Below are 27,684 nucleotides of genomic sequence, written 5' to 3'. Positions count from 1 at the left end.
TTTCATTTTGGGGATATACAAAATATCCGGAAAAGGTGGGGTACGGGAACTAGCATTATGCTTATTGGAAGCCATCTGGTAATCACATGACTCTGTGACCCTGAAACCATCAGAGATACATGCCGGTTGCCAAGTGCCCAAATTTTGATCACGTGATTATGAGGATGCTGTATTGGTTGTAAGTGCAAAGACCTTTTTTCACTTTTTTTCAGTGCCATTGTACCTTTGAATGGTCACTAAATGAATGATTCATAAGTCAAGAACTATCTGAAAATCAAAGAGAAAAGTTCTAATCCACCATCTCCTTGCTGTGATAAGACTTGCACATCTACCCAATAAGTCTCATCTGATCTTGGAGAAAGTAGCTTCAATCATAGTTCATTGTTCTCTATAAAAAGTGTTATTGTTGTTAACAACTCCTAGTGATGTTTTGCACCTTCTTTCCTATTGCTTCGGCAATTGCTCAATAGATAGTGCCAGTGTGCATGGAATAGATGGGCTCATGGTACCCTACTCCAGGATTGCTCAGCAGCAGCTGCTTCCCTTGGATCAGAACAGCTACAGCACAGACTTGTACCGGCAAGGACTCACCCCACCCCAGTTGCCAGGAGATCATCTTCATCCATACGGTGAGCTCATCTTCCTCAAATCCCTTCAGTTACTCCCTCCCAACCTCTGTATCACCTTGTTCTGATATACCTGCAACATGCTTTTATTTCTTGCCAGCACTGTTTTAATGTGGTTGAATATGTCTCCCTACAACAGAAAGGCAGACATCAGTCCCATTGGCTGTTTCTATTTTTTCCTCCATTAGTCCCATTGGCTGTTTCTTTTTTTTTCTTCCCCTCCCTTCAAAGGCTATCTATGAACATCTATTGTGCAGTGAATTGTAATGCATATATCATACATGATGGTGTGCACATGCATTTACCTGATATTGAAAATGGTGCTTTTGCATTGGCCTTGAAAACAAGAAGAAGAGGAGCAGAGGGAAGAGGCTATGGCTGCCCTAGGCAATCTTTTGCTCTGATTAGTCCACCTGTATGGAGCGAGCTACATCAACAACGTGATATAGTAGCAGCTACCAACTTTCTTAGTGAAAGTAGGGAGCTGGTTCCTTTCCTTTCCTTGAGCCATCACTAAGTTGGAGCAAAGAATTACAGACCAGAAGATTCCATGATGCCCTACTAATTGAAGAGCTACAAGAATCTGGGCGTGGTTGTATTTTCTGACCAATCATGTTTCTCTCCCAGAGTGGAGGTTTGATTTCCTCTAGCTTGAGAACTTTCATCTTCCCAAGCAATGTCTCCTTTCCTTTTCCATTTAGATTCGGAAGGTGTTTTCCATGACATGGACAGCGACACGATTGGCCATTTGGGCGACTGCCTGCTGTCTGCGGCTGAGGCCAACCTGCTGCAAACTCGAGTGGGCAACCCTATCGACAGGCTGTACTCCATGCAAAACTCCTACTTCACCTCCTGACCCTTGGTTCTTCCACCTGATATGAGCCGCTCTGGGTGTAGAAGGGGGTAAAATGGCATGGAGGGGCAAGACCAATCCATTGGGCAGAACTCTTTGGACCCTGTAACACTAATAAGGCATGTGAGGCTGTCAGGCCTGGGCGTGATTATTCCTGGGCACTGAGAATTGAACCAGGGTGGACCTTGCTACACTGCCTTTCCCATGCCCCTCACCCAATGTCCTCTCGATGGGCAGTTTCATATTGTGTAGCTGTACGTCTAGCATCGTGTTCTTTGTGTTTAAACTGCAGGGCATTATACCTAGTTGATACACCAAGCACAAAAGCAGGAGGTCTAGCTCACGGTAAGGTTTCCATGCTTTGGGGGTGCTTTTTCTCAACTTTTATTGACATGGAAAATTCCCTTCTCTGGAATGTGCTAATGTACAGATTAGCCACGAAGAAAACAAATCCCCTAAATTAAGTATACCATAAGAGTACTTTGACATTAAAAATGTTGATTAGGTCATATTAACTGCTAGAGCTTGTCAACCCATAAAAATTCTGGGATTTCTAATTCTTTAACAAAAGTGAAGTTCCGAGCTCAAAATCCCAGCCTCCTCACAGAACTGCAAATTAAGAGGGTTCTTCTTGGAAAATGAAACAGTTTATCGCTGTTATGTATCATACCTCCTCCAAGTTCTACGAACCACTGAGAAATGGTCTAGATTAAGGGCAGATAACATGGGGAACTATGGATGTCGTTTGACTCTAATCGGCTCCAAAAAAAAACAAAAACCCATGGTCAGTGATTTGCTATGATGAGCATGATAATGTTTAAGAACATCTGGAAGGCCATAGATTTCCCTTCCTGAGATAGATGGAAAACTATGTTACTCAATGTGCACTACATAGGTTTCTGCCCAATCTGCCCTTGAATATTTTAGGATAAATCTCTCTTGCTACAATTCAGCAATGGTTCATCCCTGAACAAGTATTGGACTGTTGCCTTTTCTCATTCATCACTTTGATATACTTTCTGCAACACTGAAAACTATACCTCCACACCCATTTTTCTTCTTCAGTTTTGCTGTGGTGCTAAGACTCCCCAGCCAATGCTGTGTCTCCTTGATCCGAAAGAATTTTACAACCTGGCACCCAGAATGGGCTCCTTAGGCTGATGCTATGAATATGACTGAAACTTCCAGATCTCTTGGTTGCTTCTCAGCCACGGATACTTTCCATTGACCATCTGACCCTAGCTGAAGACTTCATGCAAGTTAGCCTCAGTGATACCCTTTCATTGGTCAAAGCAGGTCAGCACACATCATAGAAATGCTTTCTTTTTGCCACTGTAGCATGCAATTCTGGATCATCATACCAATAAGGGACCTCCAAAAGGATATGCTTTTATCCTGGGCCCCCAAAAGGACACCCTCTGAGCCACTTTTACATTCTGCAAATCTATTAAGAGGATGGAAGTATTTTTATTGCTGATGAGTTACCACACGGCAGGATAACAGAAAGCTCTGTAATACACCAGGAGGTAATCTGATATACAGCAAATGGGTCTGGCTGAAATGGTTTTCTAAAAAGCAGACTTCTGTCTTTTAGGTTGGCCACCAAGTTCAATGGTGGCCAGCTTAAAAATCAATGGCGCACTTAACAATGTTACCCAGCAGCTCATTCAAAAGATCCTAAGGATATAATTATATATGAAGGGCTGGGGTGGGGAAGACTGCTGTACGAATTTGTTGTAAAGAGCTCTTTTTATTGCATATCCTCTGCCCTGTTTTGAACTTTTAACCCAAGTCACTTTCACCCAAGAGGCTGCAGACATTACAATGAAAAACTGTCCGGAAGGCATCGCACTGTTTATCCCTGTCTTAAAATATTTAACAGGGCACTGGCCCAAGTCACAATTGTTCACTATTTTTTCTACTGTAGTTGATCTTACTGGACAGCTAAGAACAAAGCAAAATGACTGTTGTACCTTCGTAGTCATTCAGTATGTGCCAGCATCTGCTATGTACACAGGGACAGTTACAGCCGAGAGAAGGAATGGTACAGGTAATCCACACTTAATGATAAATGGGTCAGGCAATTCCACCACTAAGCGATGTGGTTGTTAAGTGAGACATCATGTGACTGCAATCCCAAAGGTGCTTTTTCAAGAGGCAACTGGACTATCTGGTTTTTCTTTGAAGATGTTTTGCTTCTCATCCAAGGAGCGAAACGTCTTCGAAGAAAAACAAGAAAGTCCAGTTGCCTCTTGAAAAAAGCACCTTTGGGACAACCATGACCTGGATGACTGAGAATTTCCATAGACATGTGACCGCAATTGATGAGTCCACTGCAGGTGTCTCCATTGACCCTGCTTGTTGGGAGCCTCCCATGAACTGTGCAAATGGCGATCACATGACCATGAGACACTGCAACGGTTGTAAATACCTGCCAGGTATGAGCATCCTAATCTCAATCATGTGACTATAGTGTAGGGATGTCAAACTCGATTTCACTGAGGGCCATATCAGGGTTGTGTTTGACCTTGGAGGGCCATGGTGGGCGTGGCCCCGGTGGGTATGGCCAGCTCGATGTCACTCGTGTCAGGGACGTCTGTGGAGGCCCGAGCGCTCTGCCAGCGAAAACGGGCTCCCGAGCTCCATTTCGGCTGTGACAGCCTCCTGCAACCCTTTGCCAATGAAGATGGAGCTCAGGACGGCCACATGCAGCCCTCCTGAGCTCCATTTTCACTGGCAGAGGCACTGTGGGCTGGTCTGCTGTTCCCAGGGCAGCCCCGTGGGCCAGATCTAAGCACCCCGTGGGCTGGATCCGGCCCCAGGCCTTGAGTTTGACACCCCTGCTATAGGGAAACTGTGACTGTCTTAAGTGCAAGGGCCAATTGTAAAATTACTCTTTTGGCACCATCATAACCTCAAACGGCCACTAGACAGGGCAGTCACTACGCAATAGCATCTGTATTATAAAAAATAAAAGCCCATAGTTTATCTTTCTGTAAGGAAAGAGCCTGTCCTTGGATTAAAATGGCACACTTAAATCACAGAAAGCCCTAATTTAGCTATCATTTTGCCCTTAACCCAGGACTTCCAATTATCTGTCCTTCACACTTTTTTAAAAAAATATTTTTCTATATGAAATCGCACCTATATAGGCCCTCAGTCCGTATTCCTTTAAAATCCCTAAGCTATCCTGGGGCTGTGCCTGGCAAATACAGGATGCAGGTAGTCCTCGACTTACGACCACAACTGACCCCAGAAATTATGTTGCTAAGTGAGAGATTTGTTAAGTGGGTTTTGCCTCATTTTACATCTTTTCTGGCCACATTTGTTAAGCGAATCACTGCAGTTGTTAAGTTAGTAACGGGGTTGTTAAGCGAATCTAGCTTCCCTGTTGACTTTGCTTGTCAGAAGGTCGTAAAAGGGATCATGTAACCCTGCAGCCGTCATAAATATGAACCTGTTGTCAAGCATCTGAATGTAAATCCCATGGCCATGGGGATGGGACAAGAGTCATAAGTGTGAAAAATAGTCATGTCACTTTTTCAAGTGCCGTTGTAACTTCAGTCACTAAATAAGCTGTTATATGTAAATTGGGGATTACCTGTATTACATGTGAGACAGCTATATTGCTACTGGGCAGAGAGAATTTCTGCTTGAAACTGCAAACTCCTTTTTAAGAGCTCAGAATAACTGAGTTGATTATAAGAAGGGTACCAACATAATGGTGTCCCCTGTCAATCTATCATGTCTGGGTTTTTTTTTTTTTTTAAATCAAAGATACTCCTCAGGGTAGGATTTAAACCCCTTCCCTTTTTCTTTTGGTTCACGCACTGTTTTGTAACGTGTGAAGCTTAGAACTGTATCTTCAGAGGTTTGGCTGCCACAAGCTGCTGTAGGAGACCTACACGGGACTGACTGCTTGGCAGCATCCCCGCCCCACATTACACAGGCCACTACCAGTAGTCCTCGACTTATGACCACAATTGAGCCCAAAATTTCTGTGGTTCAGCAAGACATTTGTTAAGTGAGTTTTGCCCCATTTTATGGCTTTTCTTGCCACAGTTGTTAAGTGAATCACAGCACTTGTTAAGATAGTAAGGCAATTGTGAAGGGAATCTGGCTCCCCCATTTGACTTTTGTTTGTCCGAAGGTCTTGAAAGGGGACTGCGTGACCCTGCAACGGTCATAAATATGAGTCAGTTGCCAAGCATCTGAATTTTGATCACGTGACCATGGGGAGACCGCAACAGTTGCCATGTGTGAAAGATGGCTGTAAGTCACTTTTTACAACAGTGCCTTTGTAACTTTGAATGGTCACTAAATGAACAGTTGTAAGTCAAGGACTACCTGTATTTCTGGTTGAGGATCCAAGTGATTTGCATCCTGCTAGAACTGGTTGAAACGGGACAACTCCCTTACACAAATACAGGATTACAACGCTTAGTAAAGTTGAAAGGCTGTTATCAGCTCAGTGGTGAAGGCAACAGGCTAGCAACTGGGATGTTGAGATCAAGTCCTGCCTTGGGCATGAAGTTAGCTAGGAGATCTTGGACCAGTCCCTTAATCCTAGGAAGGAGGCAAGGGCAAATCACCTCCAGGAAACTTTGCCAAGAAAATTGCAGGGGCCTCTCCAGGCAGTTACCAGGAGTTAACACTTGACACGAAAGCACTACTGTACACATACCAGAAAGACATCCTTCCCACAGAACTGAAAGCATGAAACTATTGTGGCGTGCATGGAACCGCCAGATGAATCGTGCCCTCTGTGTATGTTTATACAGCTGTAGCTTCCTCCAGAAATATTTGCACTAGGTTTGGGTACAGTGAGTTTTGAAAAGGATGTCTGTGAAGCAAGCACAGGGTCATCAGTGCTCTCCAGATGTCATGCCTGCTGAAAAGAAGAATCTCACCTTTCCATGCCTGTTGTGATCCTCTGTTGTGTTGTGCTGATGTCTTTTGCATGTGCATTTGGAAATTAAAACAGCGAAAAACAAAGGCCTTGCCTGCCTATGGTACACTGTTTGCATTTTCAGATCTTTTGACATTCATGTCGAGTACGGGTGAAGTTCCAAAAAAGAGTTCCTGGTACACAACTGGACATCAGTACTTTCACGTTAGCGTTGCTTGCTTTATGGAAAGATGTACCATTTATTCTGGGCATTGGTTATAGAAAAAGACCACTGAACAATTTACAGGTAATCTCAAGTCTCCCATACTTCTACGGCAGTCTGTAGGGATCTTCGGTTCCTTTTCAAAACAATTTTCCTTCTCCCCCTTCCCCCGTCAGGGCCATCTCCCCAAAATTTTGCAAAGTGGTTTTCCTGCTGTGACATGAACAATCCTGGATACCATCTCCATTTCCTGATCCCAGGATGCCTATAAATTCTAAAGATTGGCCTAGAAAATATATTGGCCAATTTGTAACTTCACCTTGGAGCAGAATATCCAGGGGTGGGCTTCAAAAATTTTAGCAAGGAGTTCTCTGCCTGGCTCCTGGGTGGGTGTGGCCTAGTTGGCCTCCTGCACCATGGCGGGAGGGGGATCGTTTTTGCCCTCCCCGGGCTCCAGAGGCATTTTTCGAGCCTCTGGGAGGATAAAAATGGCCTCCCCAGGCTCCAGAAGCCCTCTAGAGGCCGGAAACAGGCCCATTTCCGGCCTTCCCGAACTTCCGGTAGGTCCGTTTTCCACCCTCCCCGAGCCTCCATGTGCATCCTGCACTTACCTGCATCCAAAACAGGCGCATGGGGACTCCTGGGAGGAGAGGGGTTGGGTGGGTGGAGCCAGCCAGAAGTGGGATTTGGGGGTTCTCCGAACTGCACAGAATCTTAGCTAGAGGTTCTCCTGAACCCCTGCGAACCCCCAGCAGCCCACCCCTGAGAATATCCCTGTCATGCAAAAGGAGTGGGGGGGGGGGATTAAAGATGCTTGAGAGCAGCTGCTGCTACTACTAATCCAGGAGTTGCATTTTTTTCCTTTGGAAAATCTTCATACGAAATGTTTGAAAATATGACAAAAGCATTTAAGAGGCAAAAAGCAAACCTGCACGATTATACCCGATTATACAATTAGATTATACGTATGTATTATATGATTATAGATACACGGTATTAGGAAACAAGGCTGGAACAGTGATGCAAAGGCATTTGGCTAGCGAAAGCAGCAGTTGTGCAGGCCTAAGATTTCTGAGGTAAAAGTAGAAATCAGGGAGCCTTCCCTGCCCAGAAGCCAACAGCGGAAAGCGGTATTTTCAAAAGTTCAAAGCTGGTTGTTTCACATCAATAATTATTCCTACATCACTTATTCCATGGCAGCTATGTTTCTGAGTAATGTTTAGGAACAGGATAGCATGGGCAAGTCACTTAGCATCATTTAAGCAGAGTTAAATTCTGTTTTGACCATTCCGCTGTTTCCAAGACTACCGTCTTGAAAAATGGGAGGGCTTAAGAGGACCCACAAACTACAACCATCTTACAATTTCCAGTGCTATAAATAGCCTATACGTAGTCCTCGAGCTATGACTATAATGAAGCCTGCCCATCATGGTCGTAAGTTGTGATGCTTGTAAAATGAGTCACCCATGTGACTGATTCAATTTTACGACCTTTTTGTGGTCATTAAGCGAACCAATGGTTCGCTATGGTCCGGTTTTGTTATAAACCAGCATTTACTTCCATTTTGGGGCAAAACCATCATAAAATGAGGTACATGATGCAAACAATTAAAAATGCAGGGCCAATTACCAAGCACCCAACATGTGGTCATGTGACCAAAGGGGGCAACACTGGAACTTCAGAACGAGGTCGTAAGTACCCCCAGGGAGGCCTATTGTAATTTCAAACAAGGTTGCTAAGCAACCAGTCGTAAGTCAAGGACTACCTCTAAACAGACTCAATTCCTGGTGGCAGAACAACATAGACATTGGAGATGTTCTAATCAAGAAGTTCTAATCAAGGAAAATCATTGCAAACTGTTCCCTCACTCTGGAAAAAAAGTGGAAAACATCTGCATAGGAATCCATAGAGCAGCATATGGTTTCAAAAATCCACAAGGACTTCCATGGAACATCAGAAAAGATCCCGAGATAGAACTTTTGGGATGGAATACAACTGACCATGCATCCTTCAGAGTCCCTAGGCAACAACAAATCTGATTGGCAGAGAACAGTGCCCATCATTAGTAGACTGCATGGGGCACATCCAATTTTTATGAACTTACAGCACTCTATGGAGCTCCTTGTCATTCAATAAAACGTCCATCCAGCTTCATGGGATCTTGTTGCCTTCCTTACTGACACCACTTCTTTGCATAGCACCTTTGCACCTTCTACTAATAACGAAGACATTGTAATTATTGTAGGAAGTGCAGCCAAACATTATGGATACTTATTTCCTTCAACACACAAACATTTATCTAAGGAATATTACATTTAAAAAAAAAGAAAAGAAACTAAGTAGCAATTCTATATCCACAAATACTTCACTCATCTAGCAGTTTTTCTTAAAAAATGTAACTATGTAGGGCTACCAGCAACAGCAATACCTTATCATGTGGATTCTGTTTTGTTTTGCATGATTTAATCCTTTGGAATCTGTAAACCTTCTTGATCCCGTACTGGGTGGCACAAACACACCTATTACTTTGTTTAAAAAGCAGTAGCCACCTGTACAGATTATTATCCACCTGGGGATATTCCATTTCTCGCGGATGAATTGGAGAACATGGACTCATTTTAGAGGAGCAAAGGGGGTGGGAAAGAGACACACCATGTAAAGCAGCACAGCACAGCACTAAGAGAAGCTCGATATTCATCTATGGGAGACCAGAGGGCTTCCAAGTCTAAAACTGGAAGATGATTACAGATTAACAAAGTTGGAAGGACCTTATAATTCATCTAGTCCAACCCCCCGCTCAAACAGGAGACCCTATACCAGTGATGGCTAACCTTTTTGCCACCACGTGCCAGGAGGGGGGGGCGTGCCTACACCCATAATTCTATGCGCCCCGCCCTGCGTGCGCACCCCTCCATCTAGGAGTCTCTGGAGGCTGGGGAAAGCAAAAAACGTCACTTCCTGTCCCATCAGGAGTTGGGAAAAGGGCCATTTCAGGCCTCCGGAGGGCCTCTGAGGGAGTGGGGAAGGCTGTTTTTGCCCTCCCCAGCTGCATAGAAAGGATCTGGAGCCAGGTGAGAAAGAAAAACGGGCCTTCCCCCCCCCCCAGGTCCTCCAGAAGCAGGAAACAGCCTGTTTCCCTACTTCTGGTGGGCCCAGAAGGCCCAAAAATCAACTGGCCAGCGTGCGCATGCGTGCCAGAGCTGAGCTGGCATGCTCACTGATATGGCTACGCGTGCCATAGGTTCGCCATCATGGCCCTATACCATTTCTGACAAATGGCAGTCCAATCTTTTCTTGAAAGTCTCAAGTGATGAAGCTCCCACAACTTCTGAAGGCACAAAGGAATAAGATATAGCCAGGGAGAACAACTCCCGAAGCCATTCACACCGCAGAAAATGCTCATTTTATTTTTTTTCACAGAGATTGAAACCAAATTGAATTAAATATACTTGGCTTGGATGGTTCATGTCTGGTACTGGGAAGAAGGGAATCTGTCGGGACATGGTATCTTCTGATAACTTGCTCAAGGTTGGGACTCTGGAAGGGTCCAGTGTAGAATATCTGCATAGAATCTGGTGCCGATTGTGGTTATTATTGCTCACAAAATTAGGACTCATAAAGAAACCCATGGGCACTTTTGTCAAGCCTTTTTCAAATTATCCCCCTCCCCCTTTATACACACCTATGGAATCAGGACATGCAGGCATCTGGATTTTTACCAAGAACGTATGAATCATTCAGCCGGTTCAGGCCGGTTCACCCGAACTGGTAGCGGAAATCACAGATAGGCCCGCCCACTGGCCCCAAGTCATGCTATTTAGGCACATTTTTGAGGCCGGGCGCATGCGCGGAAGGCGCACATGGCAGGAAGGCACATATGTGGAAGGTGCACATGGCAGGAAGGCGCATGCATGGAAGGCACACACAGCAGCAAAGCGCATGCACAGAAGGCCGGGCACATCCATGGACGGAATGCGTGTGCGCTCACATTTGCAAACCGGAAGGAAAAGTAAGTGAATACTACCCGATATGAATGTTCATATACTTCACACCAATTACTCCTTTACCATGAGAAGTACTTCATTGGTTAGCCCATGTGCAAAGAAGCCATTTGGAAAATGCTGCAAAGCTTTGAATGATTGGCATTGATTCTTTGCACCATCCATGTCCCCCACTCACTCTCTCATAGCTATTGGCTATATATGACTTTTCTTGGAGGCAAGCCATTGTGTGTCAATGTGCGTGCGTGCACCTGTGTGTGCACGAGCGCACACAAAAGGAATGCAGTTCCCTATCCTTGCCTCTCTGCGGATTTCAAAAGAAGTCTTCCCTCGCCAGCAAAGAAGAACTTCGACACCAAAAGGCCTTGTGCTGATTTATGGGCATTCTCAATAGCAAACAAGAAACGGTGTGTAAAATGAGGGTATTTTTCCGCATGAGAAATTAAGGCAAAGCTGACAAGTTGCTTGGCAGGAGATGGCAATTCAAGGCTGCAGTGGTTCAAGGCAATCTTCCCATACTGGTCTGAGGTTGTGGGATGGGGGTGGGGAGTTGACCCAGAGGAAGAGGGAGGACATAAAACAAGTCACTCTTCTGCACTAATGCCCATTAACACCACTGCCCATTTAGAAAATTTCATTAATTAGCTTTCATGTGATTTATGTTCCTCCAGGGAGGAAATGAAGCAAGAGCCTAAGAAACTTGCACATTCGGTATGGATTTTTTCCCCAAAAAAAGTTTTCTACATATTGGAGGCTACTTCCCAGAAGTTGTTCATGGTAAATGGGAATCATATGCCTTTGAAACCACAAAAACAGAACAGATGGATTCCTGCCCCCCATCCCACCCCTAAATGCCAAAACTCCCAGCTAACCAACCCATATTTCTCTGGCTGGCAACTGCAGACATTGCATTTGCCACAAATTTTAAGGACTTCAGTTTGGGGGAGTTAACAGTCATAGTCCTCAATTAATGACTGCCGTGTTTAGTGACTGTTTATAGTTACTATTGAAAAAGGCAATCAGTAAGCAAGAACTACCTGTATTTCCTTCCCGGATAAGCAGCACTACACAGAACGCAGAAAAGGAGTACCCTATTTCCCCAAAAATAAGCCCTCCCCGAAAATATTCAAACGCATGCGCAGCCGGTCCCTGGCATTTCCTCTGGTTAGGGTTAGGGAGACAGAGCTGGAAATCAGGTAAAATGGCAAAAGGAGCCCCATCTTGCTCAACGTGCCCCAAAATAATAAGACCTCCCCAAAAATAAGGCCAAGCCCTTATTTCGGGGTTCAAAAAATATAAGACAGGGTCTTATTTTCGGGGAAACACGGGTAAGAAATATAAGCCAAAAGCATGCGATAAGGGGAAAAAAATGAAACTACTTATATCTAGTTCTTCATATTTTTCTATCCTTACAAATCATCCTTGTTTCCACAATGCCTCACATAATATGTTCTTAAAACTCCATTCTTTGGGGCGAATTCATTAATTCAATCCAACCACAAATGTTTTGGATTTTCCCCTTTCTCTTCACCTAGGTATTCTTACCTCCTGTATTTCTTTTGCAATTTGATCCTCATTCATTCTTGGAAAGTGAGATGACCTTGGCGGAAATATACAAGAAGCCTTACCTAGTCGAAAGGGCTGAAACATCTTTTAGGTCCTGAGAAATGAGATAGTATTTGGCAGCTGCTCAGGCAGGTGCATCCTTAATTCATAGTATAAGTATAAGAAGATGGAGGAAATACACATACTCAGGTTTTCAAGTGTCTGTTAATCAGCCAAGCTGGATGAAGATAGTTTTAATGCTCCTGTGAAATTAATTTCCTGGTCCTTAGTGAGGCTGACATTGGTAATTAATGTTCAGATCCATAGTCCTTACTGCATCCTACAATCGGCTGCAATCCTGGGCCAATAACATGGCATCAGCTACTTAAAAACCTACATGTATGCTCACTTCCCCAACTAAGATACCTCTAAAGTCACTACACTTTTTATACATTTATCCATGAATAGATCAAGCAAATAAGGGAACATCCATATTTGTCATATTCTCTGTTAAACCATTCATCAAGTATTCCATTTTTATCCATGCTTTTCTTCCATCATGTATAGGTAGTCCTCCACGTACAACCACAATTGAGCCCAACATTTCTATTTCTAAGTGAGACAGTTGTTAAGTGAGTTTTGACCCATTTTACGCCTTTCCTTACCACAATTGTTAAGTGAATCACTGCAGGTCTTAAGTTATTAACATGATTGTTAAGTGAATCTGGCTTCCCCGTTGACTTTGCTCGTCAGAAGGTTACACGTGATCCCGGGACACTGCAACTGTCATAAATATGAGCCAGTTGCCAAGCATCTTGAGTTTTGATCATGTGACTATGGGGATTCTGCAATGGTCATAAATGTGAAAAATGGTCAAAAGTCATTTTTTTCAGTGCTGGTGTTAAGTTCGAACAGTCACTATGGTAAATGAATTGTTGTAAGTTGAGGACTACCTCAAAGAACATTTGTTCTATGCTTTCTCTTAATCAACAAATACACAATAAACCTTGTCAGTTTCATATTGCTACACTGCCTATACAAAGCACTTTTCAATGTTGATTATTATCTCTTGCAGTCTTTCGATCTGAATTCTGCCAAGTATCTCCCAGGAACCCGTAACAAATTAATTTCACAGGAGTTTTACATTCACACTTGGCACTTTTTCCTTTTTACAAGAGAACAAAATTAACTTTCCTCCAATTAACAGGCATGGATATAGATTTCATACACACATTAAACAAGCTGCAAGGTCACTCCATAATCAAATCACATTCACAATGTAATATTTCTGCAATTATGCTACACTACCTGCGGCTTTTCTATTTGTCAACATTTTACAATGTTTGTCATCTTCCTTCCATCAAGCTTTGGATACTAATATAGCATTCATTTCAATTTCACTCTTCAAAAAATCACCAACATTCTTCTACAAATGTCTAAAATACTTCTTGCATTTCCTAACTTCAGTTTCATTCCAAACTATTTCAGCACTTAATTCTAAATTCCATTCACTTTGCTCCTTGTTTTATCCTCCCAATCTACTTCCAATTATTATTTATTTTTTTAATCAAAATCTGCATTTCCCTTCCTCTCCTAATCATAATGCCTCCTTAGCCTTTCTGACTAGATTCTTTGCAAGGAGATAGATAGATAGATAGATAGATAGATAGATAGATAGATAGATAGATAGATAATGATAAAGATTCCTTGCAAAGAATATAGTATCTTTGCAAGAATATCTTCCCTTCATCCTCAACTTTTCTCCCTCTTGCACTTTTTCTCATCCATTTTTTCCCAAAACTTCATTCCATCATATATCCATTTCTATACTCTTTGTTAACATAGCTCCATATATGTTTCTGCAACTCCGTAATATCTCTTCCCTCCATTGTTCTACTTGCTTCTTTTTTTCCCTTCCTTATCCATTTTCTAAAATCTATTCTTGATTCTACCAGATAATGATCTATCTCACATTCAGAACCTTGCAATACCCCTATATCATTCACTAATTATTTCAATCTGCCATCATAAACAATCAAATCAATCATGCTTTTAGCTTTACAGTCATTTTTCCATGCATATGTATGGATTGACAGGCTTAAATCTTTTCTTTTCTAAGAGGGCACTCATCAAATAGTCACCATGGCCATTCAATATTAGGTCATTTGATTTTCTCATTCTTGCACATTTATTCATGCCTTACAAATCATTTCCCCTACCCTATCATGACAATTCAGAATACTGTGTAATTTTTTCCAAAACTCGTATCCCACTAAGTAATATAAGCAATGCATTGACACATGTAATACTACAAACATCACTCCAATAGTATTCAAAGTTATGAATATAAATCCAGTCAGAAGCATAGGATAGTTAAGACTGACAACTGTTGAACTTCATTAATGTAACATTGCATTTTATGTCATTTTTCTTGTCACCTTTTTACAACACAGCCATAAAACAAAGAATCAAAAACGTTCAGATGTTTACAGAGTGCCCTCTACTGACTACAAATAGAATAAAAGTACTATATTCATGTCTCCTCTAAATCAAGTTTGTATCCTAGTGACTGAGTGGCATGAACATGTATTTTTCTTGGTAACAATACAAAAAAAAAACACCATTTATCTGTATCTTCTTTGGAGACTTCTTTTTGGCTTCCCAATCTGTATACAACTATGGTAGTATATGGTGACTTTCCATCTAAGTAATTAAGTCTGACCTTGTTTTAGATTTTTTCAGGTCAAAGTTAGCTAGCTGTTGCCCATTAGCTGGGCATAAACAGGATACCCTGAGGAAAGTTTCACAGTTTATAAGAGAAGATTAAAATACTTTCAGAGAAGTTCCATGGCAAATTAAGATTCCTTTTTTCTTCTGTTCATTAATCTGCCTGCATCACTCTGCTTTGAGCCATAGATCGTTGCAATTCGGTCTGCGAAATTGGGTCAGAAAAGATTATTTGGGGTTTTTGCCAGTTTACTGTATAGTGCCTGCGAAAGTTCCAGGCATAATAAAATATCTACCCCAGATACCTGGGTTTGTAAATTGAGATTCCATTTCAATGGGCCAAGCTGAGAAATCTTGGATGGCTGCAGATAAATGAATGATGCTGAAGACTGGGAAAGATATCTTCATGACAGGTGAGAACTGGTGCCATTGCTGGTCAAATTTTTTAGTCATAATGTCACTTCAAGGAATAGCAAGGTTTCTGCGGAAGAAATCAAAAGGCTGGATTGTGAAAAAAGGGGTGAGAGAAAATACACACAAAATGAAATATTACCCTTCCAAAATTCATTAGTAAATTATACCATCCAGGGTCCAAAATGAGCATAATTCCCAAATGCAAGATAAACAAGCAAAGAATTGTCATAGTCTTCCAGTCATTTTGCAAACTGGTTTCTCAACAGCTCACTGCCTAAGTACTGTTTTCTAAATTAAGAGTCCACTAAGCCCAAATTCAGTTCAATTAGGTGACTTAAGTCAGTTCACTAATTATCTTCTAGGGCACCGGTGTCAAACTCAATCAGGTCACATGACATATCATGACGTTTTTGCCTTTGCAGAGCTGGGGTGGGTGTGACACATCTGACCCATGGGCTGCCAGTTTGACAGGCCTGTTCTAGGGGGTATTTTATTTCAGACACATTAGGTGATGTGAAAAAAAAATGGGAAAGGTGGAAGGAAAGAGAAGAAGAGGATGACCACCAGCAGGGTGGATGGACTTACAAGAGCAATGACTGCATTATTGGGAGATTTCAAGGAATGGGTTAGGGATAGATCATCATTTGGGGGGGGGGAGGAAACTATCATTGTGGTCACTAGGAGTCAAAAGCAACCTGATGGCACATAATCATCAATCAATCAATATAAAGAGTGCAATGTATCATTTCAATATGCATTTGCCCAGTTGGTGAATGCAATGAAGTTCATCAGCTACTACTTTCCGCCCATTATAAGAAATTCAATGCAGCAAAAATGTCCATGTTATGTACAGAAATGACAATAAACTCCAGATGATAGAAGTTCTTTTTGGCCCAACCACCACCTCTCAAGTTTCACAGTGATGCACTTTGGTCTTGGGGCAAGAGAACAATAATTGTTCAATTATATTTTTGACTCGTGTGTCCTTTGTAGAGGAAGAAGATATTGTTACTACTTGTGTGACATATACTGTATTTTTTGGAGTATAAGATGCACCTTTTTCTCTCCTAAAAGGGGGTGAAAATTTAGATGTGTCTTATACACTGAATGTAGCCCTGCCCACCCACTGGCCCCCACCCTTTGGCCTGTGCCTCGCAGCAGTTACCTCCTTACAAGCAAACAGCAAGAAAAAACAGCTCCTTTCAGCTTCAGCATAGACTAATTAGCACAAGTTGATTAGATCGCTTCCTGACTCTCAGCTGATTTGCTCTCAACTGTTTTGCACAGGGCTCTGCTGCTTGCTGCAAAGAGGTAAATTGCTGGAGCAGATTTTTCTTCCCTTGTGCTAATCAAGCTATGCTGAAAACGAAACTGAAAGTAAAGCAGGCTGTTTGCTGTAACGAGGCAAAATTAGGCAGAGGCAGAGGGAGATTTCTTTTTCTTCTTTTTCCTCACCAAAAAAAGGTAGGTGCAAACAATGGGAAATTTAGGGTAAAAGAGGAGAGTTCAAGATTTAACACAAAAGAAAAAAAGGAGAAAGAAAAAGGCAAAAATAAAAATGAGAAGGGAGAAAAAGAAAAAGAAATGAAAGAGAAAAATGTTATACATATTTAGAATTGAAATATGAATAGTAATAAGAAATAAATGGGAAATCATGATTGTAAAAATGAAATGAATAATAATTGGAATATTTGTCTTTGTATTTTTGAAATCTATACAATAAGTTTTTATTTTTTTATTTTTTTAGAAATATGAATAAGTATAAACTGTAACAATTGAAATATCTTTAATGGTATATGGTGGTGAAAGTAAAAAGGATTAAATTATAGCTTGGATAACAGCTAGAACATTTTTAAATTTAATTAGAGAAATTGTAATGATTGAAATATTTTTAATTATATATTGTGATGAAAGTAGAAATGATTAAGTTGTGATTTGGAGGATTACATGAGCAAAACTATGTGGGTTATTGGGAGAGTTTAAGTTGTGAAAATGAGTAACATAAGGGGAAAATTATTTGGTTTATTATTATTGGTAAATATAATTAATTGATTTGTAAGAAATTGGATTGCATGGAAATAATTGGAATATTCATGTTCATATTAATATACAAAAAGATAGTTATATAACTAATTGATTTATATTAAAATGTTGAATTTGTATTAAACAATTGTAATATTACATAATTAACCAATGTGAGGATGGATATAAAAATAGATGACAATGGGAAGGGGTATAATATAGAATAGAAGGGAAAAATTGAATTTGATTAAGATTAGAGATGAGGATGAAGGGCAATATTGGTTTTTTTTAAAAAATAGATAAGGAATAAATATGGCAAAAAGGAAATACAGAAATTGTAAATTTAATTGAAATGACTAAACACTGTTTAAATTTGTGAACCAGCCAAATACTCTGTTCAAAAAAAATACGTTGTATGTTTGTATGTGTGTTTGTCTAAAAAAAAACACTTTTTTAAAACAAAACCCAAAAAAGGTAGGTGCGTCTTATACTCCAGTGCGTCTTATACTCCGAAAAATATGATATGTCAGTTATTTCAGCTTTTCTCACCACATTATGTCAAATGGCTGCTACAATGTGGGCAAGATATACAATAAATGAATTGTAAAAGGTAAATGTAAAGGTTCCCCTTGCACATATGTGCTAGTCATTCCTGACTCTAGGGGGCGGTGCTCATCTCTGTTTCAAAGCCGAAGAGCCAGCACTGTCCAAAGGCATCTCCATGGTCATGTGGCTGGCATGACTAAACACCAAAGGCGCACGGAATGCTGTTATCTTCCAATCAAAGGTGGTCCCTATTTTTCTACTTGCATTTTTTACATGCTTTCGAACTGCTAGGTTGGCAGAAGCTGGGACAAGTAACGGGAGCTCACCCCGTTATTATTATATTTAGGAATACACACATATACCAATGACCAATGCAAACATTTAGGGGCACCAACCTTATGTATTCAGCTTCACCTGGTCAGCGCAGAGGAGAAACTTTTGGAGGTGTTCAGAACATTTGATTGAAGAACTCTGATTTGTCTTAAGGCACTCCTCGAATGCAGTAAATGGCTCAGCACAATCTTGGCGAATCTTCTGAACAATTGGGCTACAATAAAAGTCCCATAGATTTATAAATAAGAAAACATGGACAAAGAACAGAGGAGGAACTTAGTAGAAATGATGGGATACATTGTTCTCACAGCTAGCAAGTTGCAGTGGCTGCCCACAGTAATGTTATGAAATCTACAGGCAGATAATTGAGCGGACGTTCCTCAATTACTGTAATCAAAGCTGATTTCCCCACAAAGGCAAAACAGCACTCCAGCCCAAGGGAACTTACTGGGATGATGTACATTTGGCCATGTCAAGTTTGAGCTGGTGACAGTCCTGCTGCCAGGAAGAAGGGTTAGCAGCCACACACCGGCCATATTGCTCGGTTTCTTTGTGGCAGTACCGCAAGGTTATTTCCAGAGCTGCCTGCCTGTTGAGAGGGAGACAAGTTTTTTTTTAAAAAAATCCTGAATGTACACTCTGCCTTTCCACCAAAAACAGATAAAAAGTAATGCAAAAAGGTTTAGTATACACTTAAAGAAGTGGTTCTCAACCTGTGGGTCAGGACCCCTTTGGGGTCGAACGACCTTTTCACAGGGGTCGCCTAAGACCATTGGAAAACACATATTTTCAATGGTTTTAGGAATAATTTTATGGTTGGGGGTCACCACAACATGAGGAACTGTATTAAAGGGCCGTGGTATTAGGAAGGTTGAGAACCACTGCTTTAAAGCAATATGAAAAACACACGGAAGTGGCTACTTCTAACTGATTTAAACACTGTTCAGGAGCTAGCCCAGTTTACTCACCAAAAACCTGCCAGAAACTGGTTTCCCTTCCCTTGGGACTTTAAAACTTAATTTTCTCTCTCTCTCTCTCTTTCTCACTCGGGCTATTCCACAACCTTATAACTTGCAGAGTTTCAAAGATAATATATGCATTATTGCGTAAGTTTTCCTACATCACCGCCCACCATTTACTACCATGTGTTGTCAAGGTCACCAATTGAAACAGCTTTAAAAGGAGATCCAGCAAGGCTGCTACTTGTGATGATACTGTATCATCGTGTACAAAGTAAGCAAGTACTGGAAATCCGCAGCCAAAATGTCCCCGTTTACCGCTCTCCTGATTTCCCAAACCGATCAGGTTGACACCTGCAGGCAACAAGTCACTGGGTTATGTGTGCATTCAATCTGATCCTGACGGTAAGTAATATAGATTGAAACCTCTGCAGATGCAAGTTAAAGACCGAGGAAGGGAAAAAAAAAACCGAGTTTTCCCTTAGATCAGAAAAAGGGTTTTGGAGCAGAGCTTTAAAGAAAACACACACTCACATGCCGCACTCGGCTCCGCAAACCCACGCTCGTTTCTGCCTTGTCCCCCAACACGCATGCTCTCTCCCCCCCACCACCGGACCTCTTCTACGCATGTTCAAACGAGCCACGGCGGGGGGGGGCGGAGCTTAAAACCCTGTCACCAGGACACGAGAGAACGCCTCACGCTTTCGCGCACGCGCGCGCGGTCGGAACGCCGCCGTCGCTTCGCGGAGAGCCACGTGTATAGCTCATTCATAAAGGGGCGTGAGGGTGAAGCGTTGGCTCCACCGGCGCTGCGAAGGAGCGACGCATGCGCACTTTTGCCGCCCAGGCCCGGAGCATGCTCGCTCAACGCGATTCATTGGCGCCTACCCCGGAAGTGGAAGGAAGCGAGCTCGAAGCGAGCCGGCGGCTCACGGAAGAAGGATGGTGGCAACGGCGGAGGCCGGTCCCGGCCCGGGCCCGGGAGACGAGTTGGTGCAAGACGTGATTCCATATCGGAGGCGGTCGCGTCTGCTATGGGGGACGGTGTTGCCCTTCTGCGTCCTGTACCCGCTCTGGCTGTGGGTTTGGGGGGCGAGCGCCTTCGCCTGGGCTTGGGGATCAGCCGCCGGCACCGAGACCCCTGAAGCTGCGCTTCTTTTCCTCGCCGCCATTGGGGTCGTCCACCTTCTCACGGCCTTAGCCGGCCTGTGGAGCGTCAACGTCCACTGCTTGCTCTACTGCTGCTGGGTCAGTCCCGCGCCGGGCAGGGAGGAGGGGACCCAAAGGCCACGCGGGAGAGGGGCGCGCGGTATGGCGGTGGGTGGGTGGGCGGGCGGGCAAGGGGGGGTATCATCCTTGCACAGATTGAGAATAGTTTTCTCTGCCTGGGGCTTCTGAGGTCAAATCAGGAGAAGTGGAGAGAAGCAGTCTCCCATTTCTCCCCCCACCCTCCCAAACCCCGAAACCTTTTGCAGGCTTTACAGGTGGTCCTCGACTTGCAACAGTTCCTTTAGTGACCGTTCGACGTTACAAAAGGCACTGCAAATAGTGACTTTATGATCGGTTTTTTTTTTTTTTTCACACTGATGACCACTGCAGCATCCCCGTGGTCCTAGGATTTCCATTCGGATGCTTGACAGCTGAACTCACGTTTATGAGGTTTGCAGTGTTCAGGGGTCATTTTGCGACCATCCGACAAGCACCCAGATTCATTTAACAACCACGTTACTAATTTAAAACTGCAGTGATTCACTTAACAAGTAGGGCAAGAAAAGTGGTAAGAATGGGACGAATTCACTGAGCAATTTTTTCACTGAGCAACAGAAATTTTGGGCTCAATCGTGGTCGTAAGTTGAGGACTACCTGTACTTTCTTGAAGAGGTGTCGGTGCTCAGGTGTGTCTAGAGAGGTTCCTTGCACGGGGATTCTGGACTCACTGATAAGAAGGCCAAATTTTGCACTTCTCTCCTGAGGGGGGTACCAGGAGTGAAGCCTGAGTCTTAAATCCAAATGCTGTTGAGACTGAAAGGAGAGAACAGCTGTAAAGACTTGTGGAGTCACTGGGATTTTGCTTCTGTATTGTGCTTCTACTTGAGGCTTTGTTATGAAAACAAACATGACACACTTGCTGAGGCACACACTTTTGTTAAGCTTACTCTTGTTTAATGTCCTGACTCTAGTTTTAATGTGCTCAGGTTAAAGTGAATAGGTTTCTTTTTGCATGTAAAGGCAGTTTATTCTACATACATAGATTGCTTATTTTGGAATCTAGGGATGTAACAATGCAATAGGAAGTGGTCATTTGAACTTTAATGAATGTAAATCTGCTTGAGATTCTTTTCTTTAAACTCATTGATATGGATGGGTTATTTTTGATTGCCTGTTTTCCTTTTTTAAAAAATGAAGGGTTTTTTAATGGTGGTGTTTTTTTAAAAAGAATTGTTAGTTTTAGTCATGATAGTTTTATTTAACATATTTTTAATATTTTTGTAAATTAGTGTGGCTTTCTCCAGGGAAAATAGGCTTAAGCTTTCTCCTCCCCCAACTACTAATTATTTTGGGAAGTTTTGGTTTCTTGATTTCCAAATGTGAGCGCTTGCTTATCAGAAGAAACAAGTAAGTGATGATTCTATTAAAATTTTGCACCTCTAAACAAAAGCAAAAGGGAAAATGTATCTGAGCACATCAGTCATTTTCTTGATTGAACTTGATTACCTATTGAACGACAATTTCTCACCTCTATTCCTTTTTAAAATTCTCTACAATATTTATCTTTCATGAACAATTAAGTATTTCCCAAATTTCCATTCTTGGAAGACATATTTTTCTCTGGAACAAAATTGAGTTTCCTAGAGCCTGTCAGTATCAACATATACATTAATATATTTCAGTGCCCAGTTTGGAAATTACTGAATAACTGATCAAACTGTCACAGTGACACAGAGACTTAAAAGTAGATTTCTAGCTTCTCTTTTCTTTGGAAAAGTAATATAAATATAAATGCTGCTTGTGGTTTTGCTATGTTAAAGCTTCATTGCAATAGTGGTTGGAGAAGAAATTTGTACAAGATAGGATGCTAGTTGTTCTTTTGCTAAAGGCTTATCTAATTTCTGGTAAAGATAATGTCAGACCACTGGACATTCTACTGTTGCATTTATGATAGTAATTTGATTATATCTGCCTCTTTAACAGGAGTCATATGACATTACTTTACTTTCATATGGTTTTCATTGCTGTCTTTGAAAGAGATGATGAAAAATCTGTAATTCATGGCTATATATTCAGTTTGTTTTCCAAAATGTCCCAGTTTCAAAGTCATAGAACAAATCTGCCCATGGCTGAAAAAATATCAGTTGGAATGGATAATATTGGTTAAAATGAATTGGGTATATTTCAGCAGTAGGACAACAGACCAACTGGAATCATAATCTGAATTTAGTAACTGTTGGTGTCAGGGGCATTTGCCTTTAACAAAGCATGTACCTTAATAGAATGTAGCTAACAATGACTTTGATCTTAGGATAGGTTGATTCAAAGAAAGATTATGAAACTGTAGCTTTCTGCCTCTTATTGTCATTTAGTGGTGTTCCTCAATTATTTTCTCATTCATAACCTGCTGCATTGTTTAGAAGGCTTCTAAGCCTTCCAGTCAGGTCATTTTGCACAGTTCTTATTATATGCAGGCCTAATGGAAGAAGCCTTCACTAATTCTTAAATGATCTGCCAAAGGGGAGGGGGAGGGAGAGGACTAAACTATAACAAACATCTAAATATTGCTTTGCACACTTGCTTTCTAGAATTGATACATTGCCATGGTTCATTCATTTTAAGTATTAATATGTTCTGTGTCCAATTATTCCAGAAATGTCAAAGGTAAATTGCAGGCTTCCATTAGTTATAATACAAAATATTAAGCCAAGAAGTTCTTCAAACCCCAAGCAAAAGCAGTCGGATTAAGATTTAATTTTTTTTTTTATCAGACAGTGCATGCGATAAAGTCATAGGCTAATACTTGAAGCTCATTTGTTCAATGCCTGATGGACTTCTTTTGAGGAGAGCGTTTCAGAAATGAGACACAACTGTAGAAACAGTTTCTCCCCAATGCTACTCACTTAGCCCAGGGGATGGTGTCTTTGATGAACAAAGGAAGGAAACTACAGGATTTTTTTGCAAGTGGCGTGGTTAATGAATCCTACAAAATGATTGCATTATTTAAATTTCTACTATGCAAAGTGAAATTTCAAGGTAATCGTTATGGTAATTGGTTACAGCTCAGTGGAAATAGTCAATGAAAAAATGTACGTAATATACAAGATTTCGTATATGTATGTACATAATTTTTGATATGTATATTAATGAAATATTACAGTAAAAAGAATCTAAATTGTTAATATTGCAAAATAGTTATAGAAAGCAAATTTTTTTAAAAATCCTCAGGGATTTATCTTATTTTAGCATTGCTACCATATGATCATATTCATGTCACTGTTGTGGTCCGCCAGCAGCCTGCGGAGCTGGCAGCGGAGTTGGACAGTAAGGAGGCTGGGGAGGAACATGGGCCAGTCCTGGGGAAAGCTCGGATGAGGGCTCTGTGTCGGTGGCAGAGATGGGGACAGGGCCATCTTGTCCCCGTCCCCGAGTTATGCACGGACTCCAGAGGCTCCAGAGTCGGACATCAGATTTGCAGAGGAACAGGAGGAGCCTGTTCCTAGTGCACGCATGCGCAGAGCTGCCAGAAGGCAAGAACAGTTAAAACAAAAGGGATAACTCAGGAGTAAGGCCTGGAGATGATTGGCCCCTCCCATAAGGCTTAAAAGAGGAGCAAAGGCACGTGGGCCCTTTGCAGAAAAGCAACGTTGTTAATTCTGTTCCCAGTCGGCATCTCTGTTTGATTCTTGACTCCGTTTGCCAAGTAGGTCTTTGGCAGAGTGTCAAGGGAGATAAAGGTTGGTGATTATCCCGAAGGACTTCTCCCAAAGGACTTTTTGCAACTAATTGGGACTCAGCTGTGAATGAACGTAATTCACAGCTGTTGCAATAAAAGAGGTTTTTGGGACTACCCATGTGTTTTAATGACTCAGGAAGCCTAGGTCACAACAGTCACTTAGTTGCATCAAATTTTTTCTCTCTTGTAATGAGCCTCTTTTTTCTAAACATGTACTGTTTTCTTCTGACAGCATCTTTTTCTATTTTGCACGCACAAAGATTAACTGTCTAAAACTTCAAGTGCAACTGCACGTGTGCTAGCCTCGTATTAACTGAATTTTGGTTGTGTTAAACATTTGATATCAATTTACAAGTCGCATTAAACTGAATATTTCATTGTTCAGAGACAGTGATTGCAACCTACCTATTTCAAGTTTAGATAAAACCAGTACAATTAATACAAATGTAGCTTTACCCCCAAGTGCAGCTGTTTCTTCTCAATTGTGGAGAAAATACTAAATATTGCTTAATTTGATCCAAATTCTAAAGACTGATTGTTCAAACTATTTGTCTTTCAGGTGCGCAGTCCAAGGAAAGCCACCTTGGCTAAAGTTGTGCCAACTCCAAATAATGGCTCCGCAGAATTAGTACCACTCCAGCGAGATCAGGTGAGAAATTAAATCATGGTGTTCAATTGAGGACAGTTCCTTTTTCTCATCAATTTGTTATACCTCATTTAAGTTTGCTGATTTTGACTTAGTACTTTCTGCAAAGAAAAAAATAAGGTATCACAGAAATGTGGATCTGATCTCAAACAGGATAGGAATGTGTAATTAATGGCCTGAATCCTGAATTGAATCTTCACAGAGCTTATTTCAACCATTGAGGGGTTTCTAATTTAAGGGAAGGAATACCTTACTATCCTACTTTCCCTTAAGATTCCTTCTCATCTGCAGCACTTGTCTCAACAGATCACAATTGCAGTACCTACCATACCGCTGGAACAATATTCTGGCGGTACCATGAGTTCTGAGTGGGAAGGATGTGAAATTTGACAGAGAATGTTTCTCCCCACTTTTCCACTGATATTCTCTTGCCAACAGATACAAACACTTGCTTTTATGAAAATTAAATTCATTTGTGACTAGCAGCTTTATTCTTTTTAAAGCTGCAAAATCACAACTGGGTTGTGTGCTGGGTTGTGTCCCTTGCTGTAGCGTTTATGTTTGCCTTGGGCCTGTTGTAGCAGGGAGACCGGTGGGCAGCTTCCTCATAGTGTGTCACACTTAATGGCAGAAATCTCCAAACCAGCTCCATGTACGCAGAAAGTTAATTTGTGTGTCTCTTCTAGGGAGAAGATGGGGAGGAGGTTCTTTCCTTTGAATTTCAAAAAATCAAATACTTTTGTGAGCTAAGTGAAAGCAAAAAATTCCTTCCTGTGGCATTTCCTGTGGAGAACCCACTGCAGTATTATCAGAATGCTCGTGGTTACCAGGAAGATAAAGAAATCAAAGCAGCAGAAAAAAAATATGGTACCAACAAGTAAGTAGGACAAAGGTGGGCTACATATTTATCTGTAATATTTATCATTAACTTCTTAAGACAGGAATATCTAAGCTCTTGACCGTTGAATATTCAGCTTAATTAGCCTATAGCTATTGACAGCGTGTTGGTGATAGCATTGATTGCCAGACGGATATGGAAGTTTCTAGTTAATAATTCACAATAGAAAAAAATATTTTATTGCTTCTTACTGCACTTCTTTATTCAGCTGATGTGCTGCCAGTCCACAGTTCCATCTGACTATCTACATTAAAGTATATGTCTGCCAAAAGGCTTTTTTATCCCCCAACATTGACTTACATAATTCTATCATTTGTAAATTAACTAAGATGAATATAGACACTTAGCAGCCTTGAGATTAATTGCTCTCTATCTTGCCAAGATCAATTTTATTCCGATCTTATTCCATTGCATGAGGTGGGTCTACCACAACTTGCCACAGCCAACTTATTGTGATCAACTCGCTTTGGCCAACTCGCCACGGGACAAGTGTTACATTAATATTGAAGAAATAGTGGAATAGAATCTTTTTAAAAAGGGTGCCAAAGGAGGGATAACATGAAATGTGCAATGTAAAAATTAAAATAACTGCCGTTTCCTCCTCACAGAGAACGGACGTATCAGGTAAGACCAATGTCCAATTTATTTAATTATTTTAAATAATTAAAATAATGTGCTGAGTTGGCCACACTGAATTGGCCATGGCGAGTTGGCCAAAGTGAGTTGTCCCATTCTGGCATGAGGTTGCATGAATCCTGAGCCGATTTTTTACTCATTTTCCTTCCTTTCCACATTCCCAATAGCCCATCTTTCCATCCTGTATGTCTGGAAGAAATTGTGGAAGGAAGTTCTTCATCTGTTCATCCATCCCCTTATAACAAGCTGTCTTATCCTACTTAAAGACCCACTGTGTTCAGGCATGCCTTTGTAATTAAAAAAAAAACATATTAGCTCTCTCAGAGGCACAGATTTGCTTTCCTTACCCAACTGTAGACACAATTTCTCCCTTTATTCCTGTCAGGGCGCTGATTAATCCCATTCTGCCTTTGGGATAATCGCACCTTGATTACGAGGGGTGGATCGAGACTATTCCTTGCAAGCATACTTTAAGAAAACAAAACCCGAAGATATTTTCTTCTAAGAAAACTCATTTATTTGTTATAAAGAAAATAAAACATCTAACTGATCTAATTGGTTACATTTTGAAATAAAGTTCGTGCCAGCTGCTTCTCAGCAGCCGGACCTTTCTTGACAAGGGAACAAAAGGAAAAGGTGAAGGAATGTGGGTGAAGTACATGTGCAGTTTAGCTTACTGATAAGGATTCTTGCAAGCTACAGAAAGTCTGATAGTCCAGAAATGAGAGCTCAGCTGGTAAATAAAAAAACGCAGTGACAATTCCCACTTTATAACTATAACTTTCTTGTCTTAAAAGCTAAAGCAAACAAGCAAACCAAAAACCCCTCAGTTTCCACAGCTGTAACCCAGTTTTCCTAAACTTGGCACTTTCCCAGTATCCCGAGTTACAACTGCTTTTGTTGTTACCCAGCGTGCCAAACGTTGATGTGGGCCGGGGATATGGTAGGATTTTCAGCCACAATGTATATGAAGGTATCAGATTAGCAAGGGCTGCAGAAACAAATCAGTAATGCAATCACATCACCGAGTAGGAAGAACTCAGAACCTGCCATGAAAACTAAAGCAGCAATTCTTCCCCCCCTAATTATTCCAGTGTAGTTATTTAATTAGTTATTAAGTATTGATAATTATCCACCGATGGTGAAAATTGCGGGTCTGACAATGACAACTGAGGAGCAGTCCCGGTTATGTAGTGCCTGAAGCTTTAAAGTTCTGAGCTTCGAAGAGAGTGAGAAATGGGTAAGGAAAATGAAACCTTCAGGATCCAAAGCAGAGGTGGAGATTCTGTGACCCTCCTGACAATGTGGTCATCTCTCCCAGAATACTGAAAGTTAAATGCAGCAAAACCGAAAGTTTTGCAAATTGAGTGGGCTCAAGAAAGGGTGAGTGCTAAAATGAACAAGGATTCTGCTTTTCACACA

At 41.4% G+C, this 27,684-nt stretch overlaps 3 protein-coding genes across 5 annotated transcripts in view; 2 read left to right on the top strand and 1 right to left on the bottom strand.

Moving 5' to 3' along the window:
• The window catches only part of LOC117666593 (LIM homeobox transcription factor 1-alpha-like), a 94,725-nt gene extending 91,285 nt beyond the window's left edge, over positions 1-3,440 (top strand). The window contains exons 8-9 of the mRNA XM_087886644.1: positions 471-629; positions 1,328-3,440. Of these exons, the coding sequence (XP_087742770.1) occupies positions 471-629; positions 1,328-1,482 (314 nt within the window). The 3' untranslated portion in view covers positions 1,483-3,440. The remainder of the gene's footprint in view (positions 1-470; positions 630-1,327) is intronic.
• CHCHD5 (coiled-coil-helix-coiled-coil-helix domain containing 5) overlaps positions 1-19,806 on the bottom strand; it is a 51,445-nt gene extending 31,639 nt beyond the window's left edge. Inside the window, exons 1-4 of one of the 3 annotated variants that reach the window (XM_034419356.3) lie at positions 19,672-19,806; positions 18,627-18,767; positions 18,241-18,392; positions 14,526-15,364 (exon numbers count right to left, since the gene is read on the bottom strand). In XM_034419356.3, the coding sequence (XP_034275247.2) occupies positions 18,242-18,392; positions 18,627-18,767; positions 19,672-19,766 (387 nt within the window). In that variant the 5' untranslated portion in view covers positions 19,767-19,806 and the 3' untranslated portion in view covers positions 14,526-15,364; position 18,241. Of the gene's footprint in view, positions 1-14,525; positions 15,365-18,240; positions 18,393-18,626; positions 18,768-19,671 lie in introns of those variants that run through there. The other 2 variants (XM_034419355.3, XM_087886643.1) reach the window with 2 other exon arrangements.
• ATP13A1 (ATPase 13A1) overlaps positions 19,765-27,684 on the top strand; it is a 35,915-nt gene continuing 27,995 nt past the window's right edge. Inside the window, exons 1-3 of the mRNA XM_034419358.3 lie at positions 19,765-20,385; positions 24,642-24,731; positions 25,415-25,605. Of these exons, the coding sequence (XP_034275249.2) occupies positions 20,080-20,385; positions 24,642-24,731; positions 25,415-25,605 (587 nt within the window). The 5' untranslated portion in view covers positions 19,765-20,079. The remainder of the gene's footprint in view (positions 20,386-24,641; positions 24,732-25,414; positions 25,606-27,684) is intronic.

The sequence above is a fragment of the Pantherophis guttatus genome, chromosome 2 (genome assembly GCF_059756535.1).
Source record: "Pantherophis guttatus breed Tessera chromosome 2, ASM5975653v1, whole genome shotgun sequence".
In the NCBI taxonomy this organism is placed as follows: Eukaryota; Metazoa; Chordata; class Lepidosauria; order Squamata; family Colubridae; genus Pantherophis; species Pantherophis guttatus.
The sequence above is the reverse complement of the archived record's forward strand: the minus strand, read 5'-3'. Positions and strand labels throughout refer to the sequence as shown.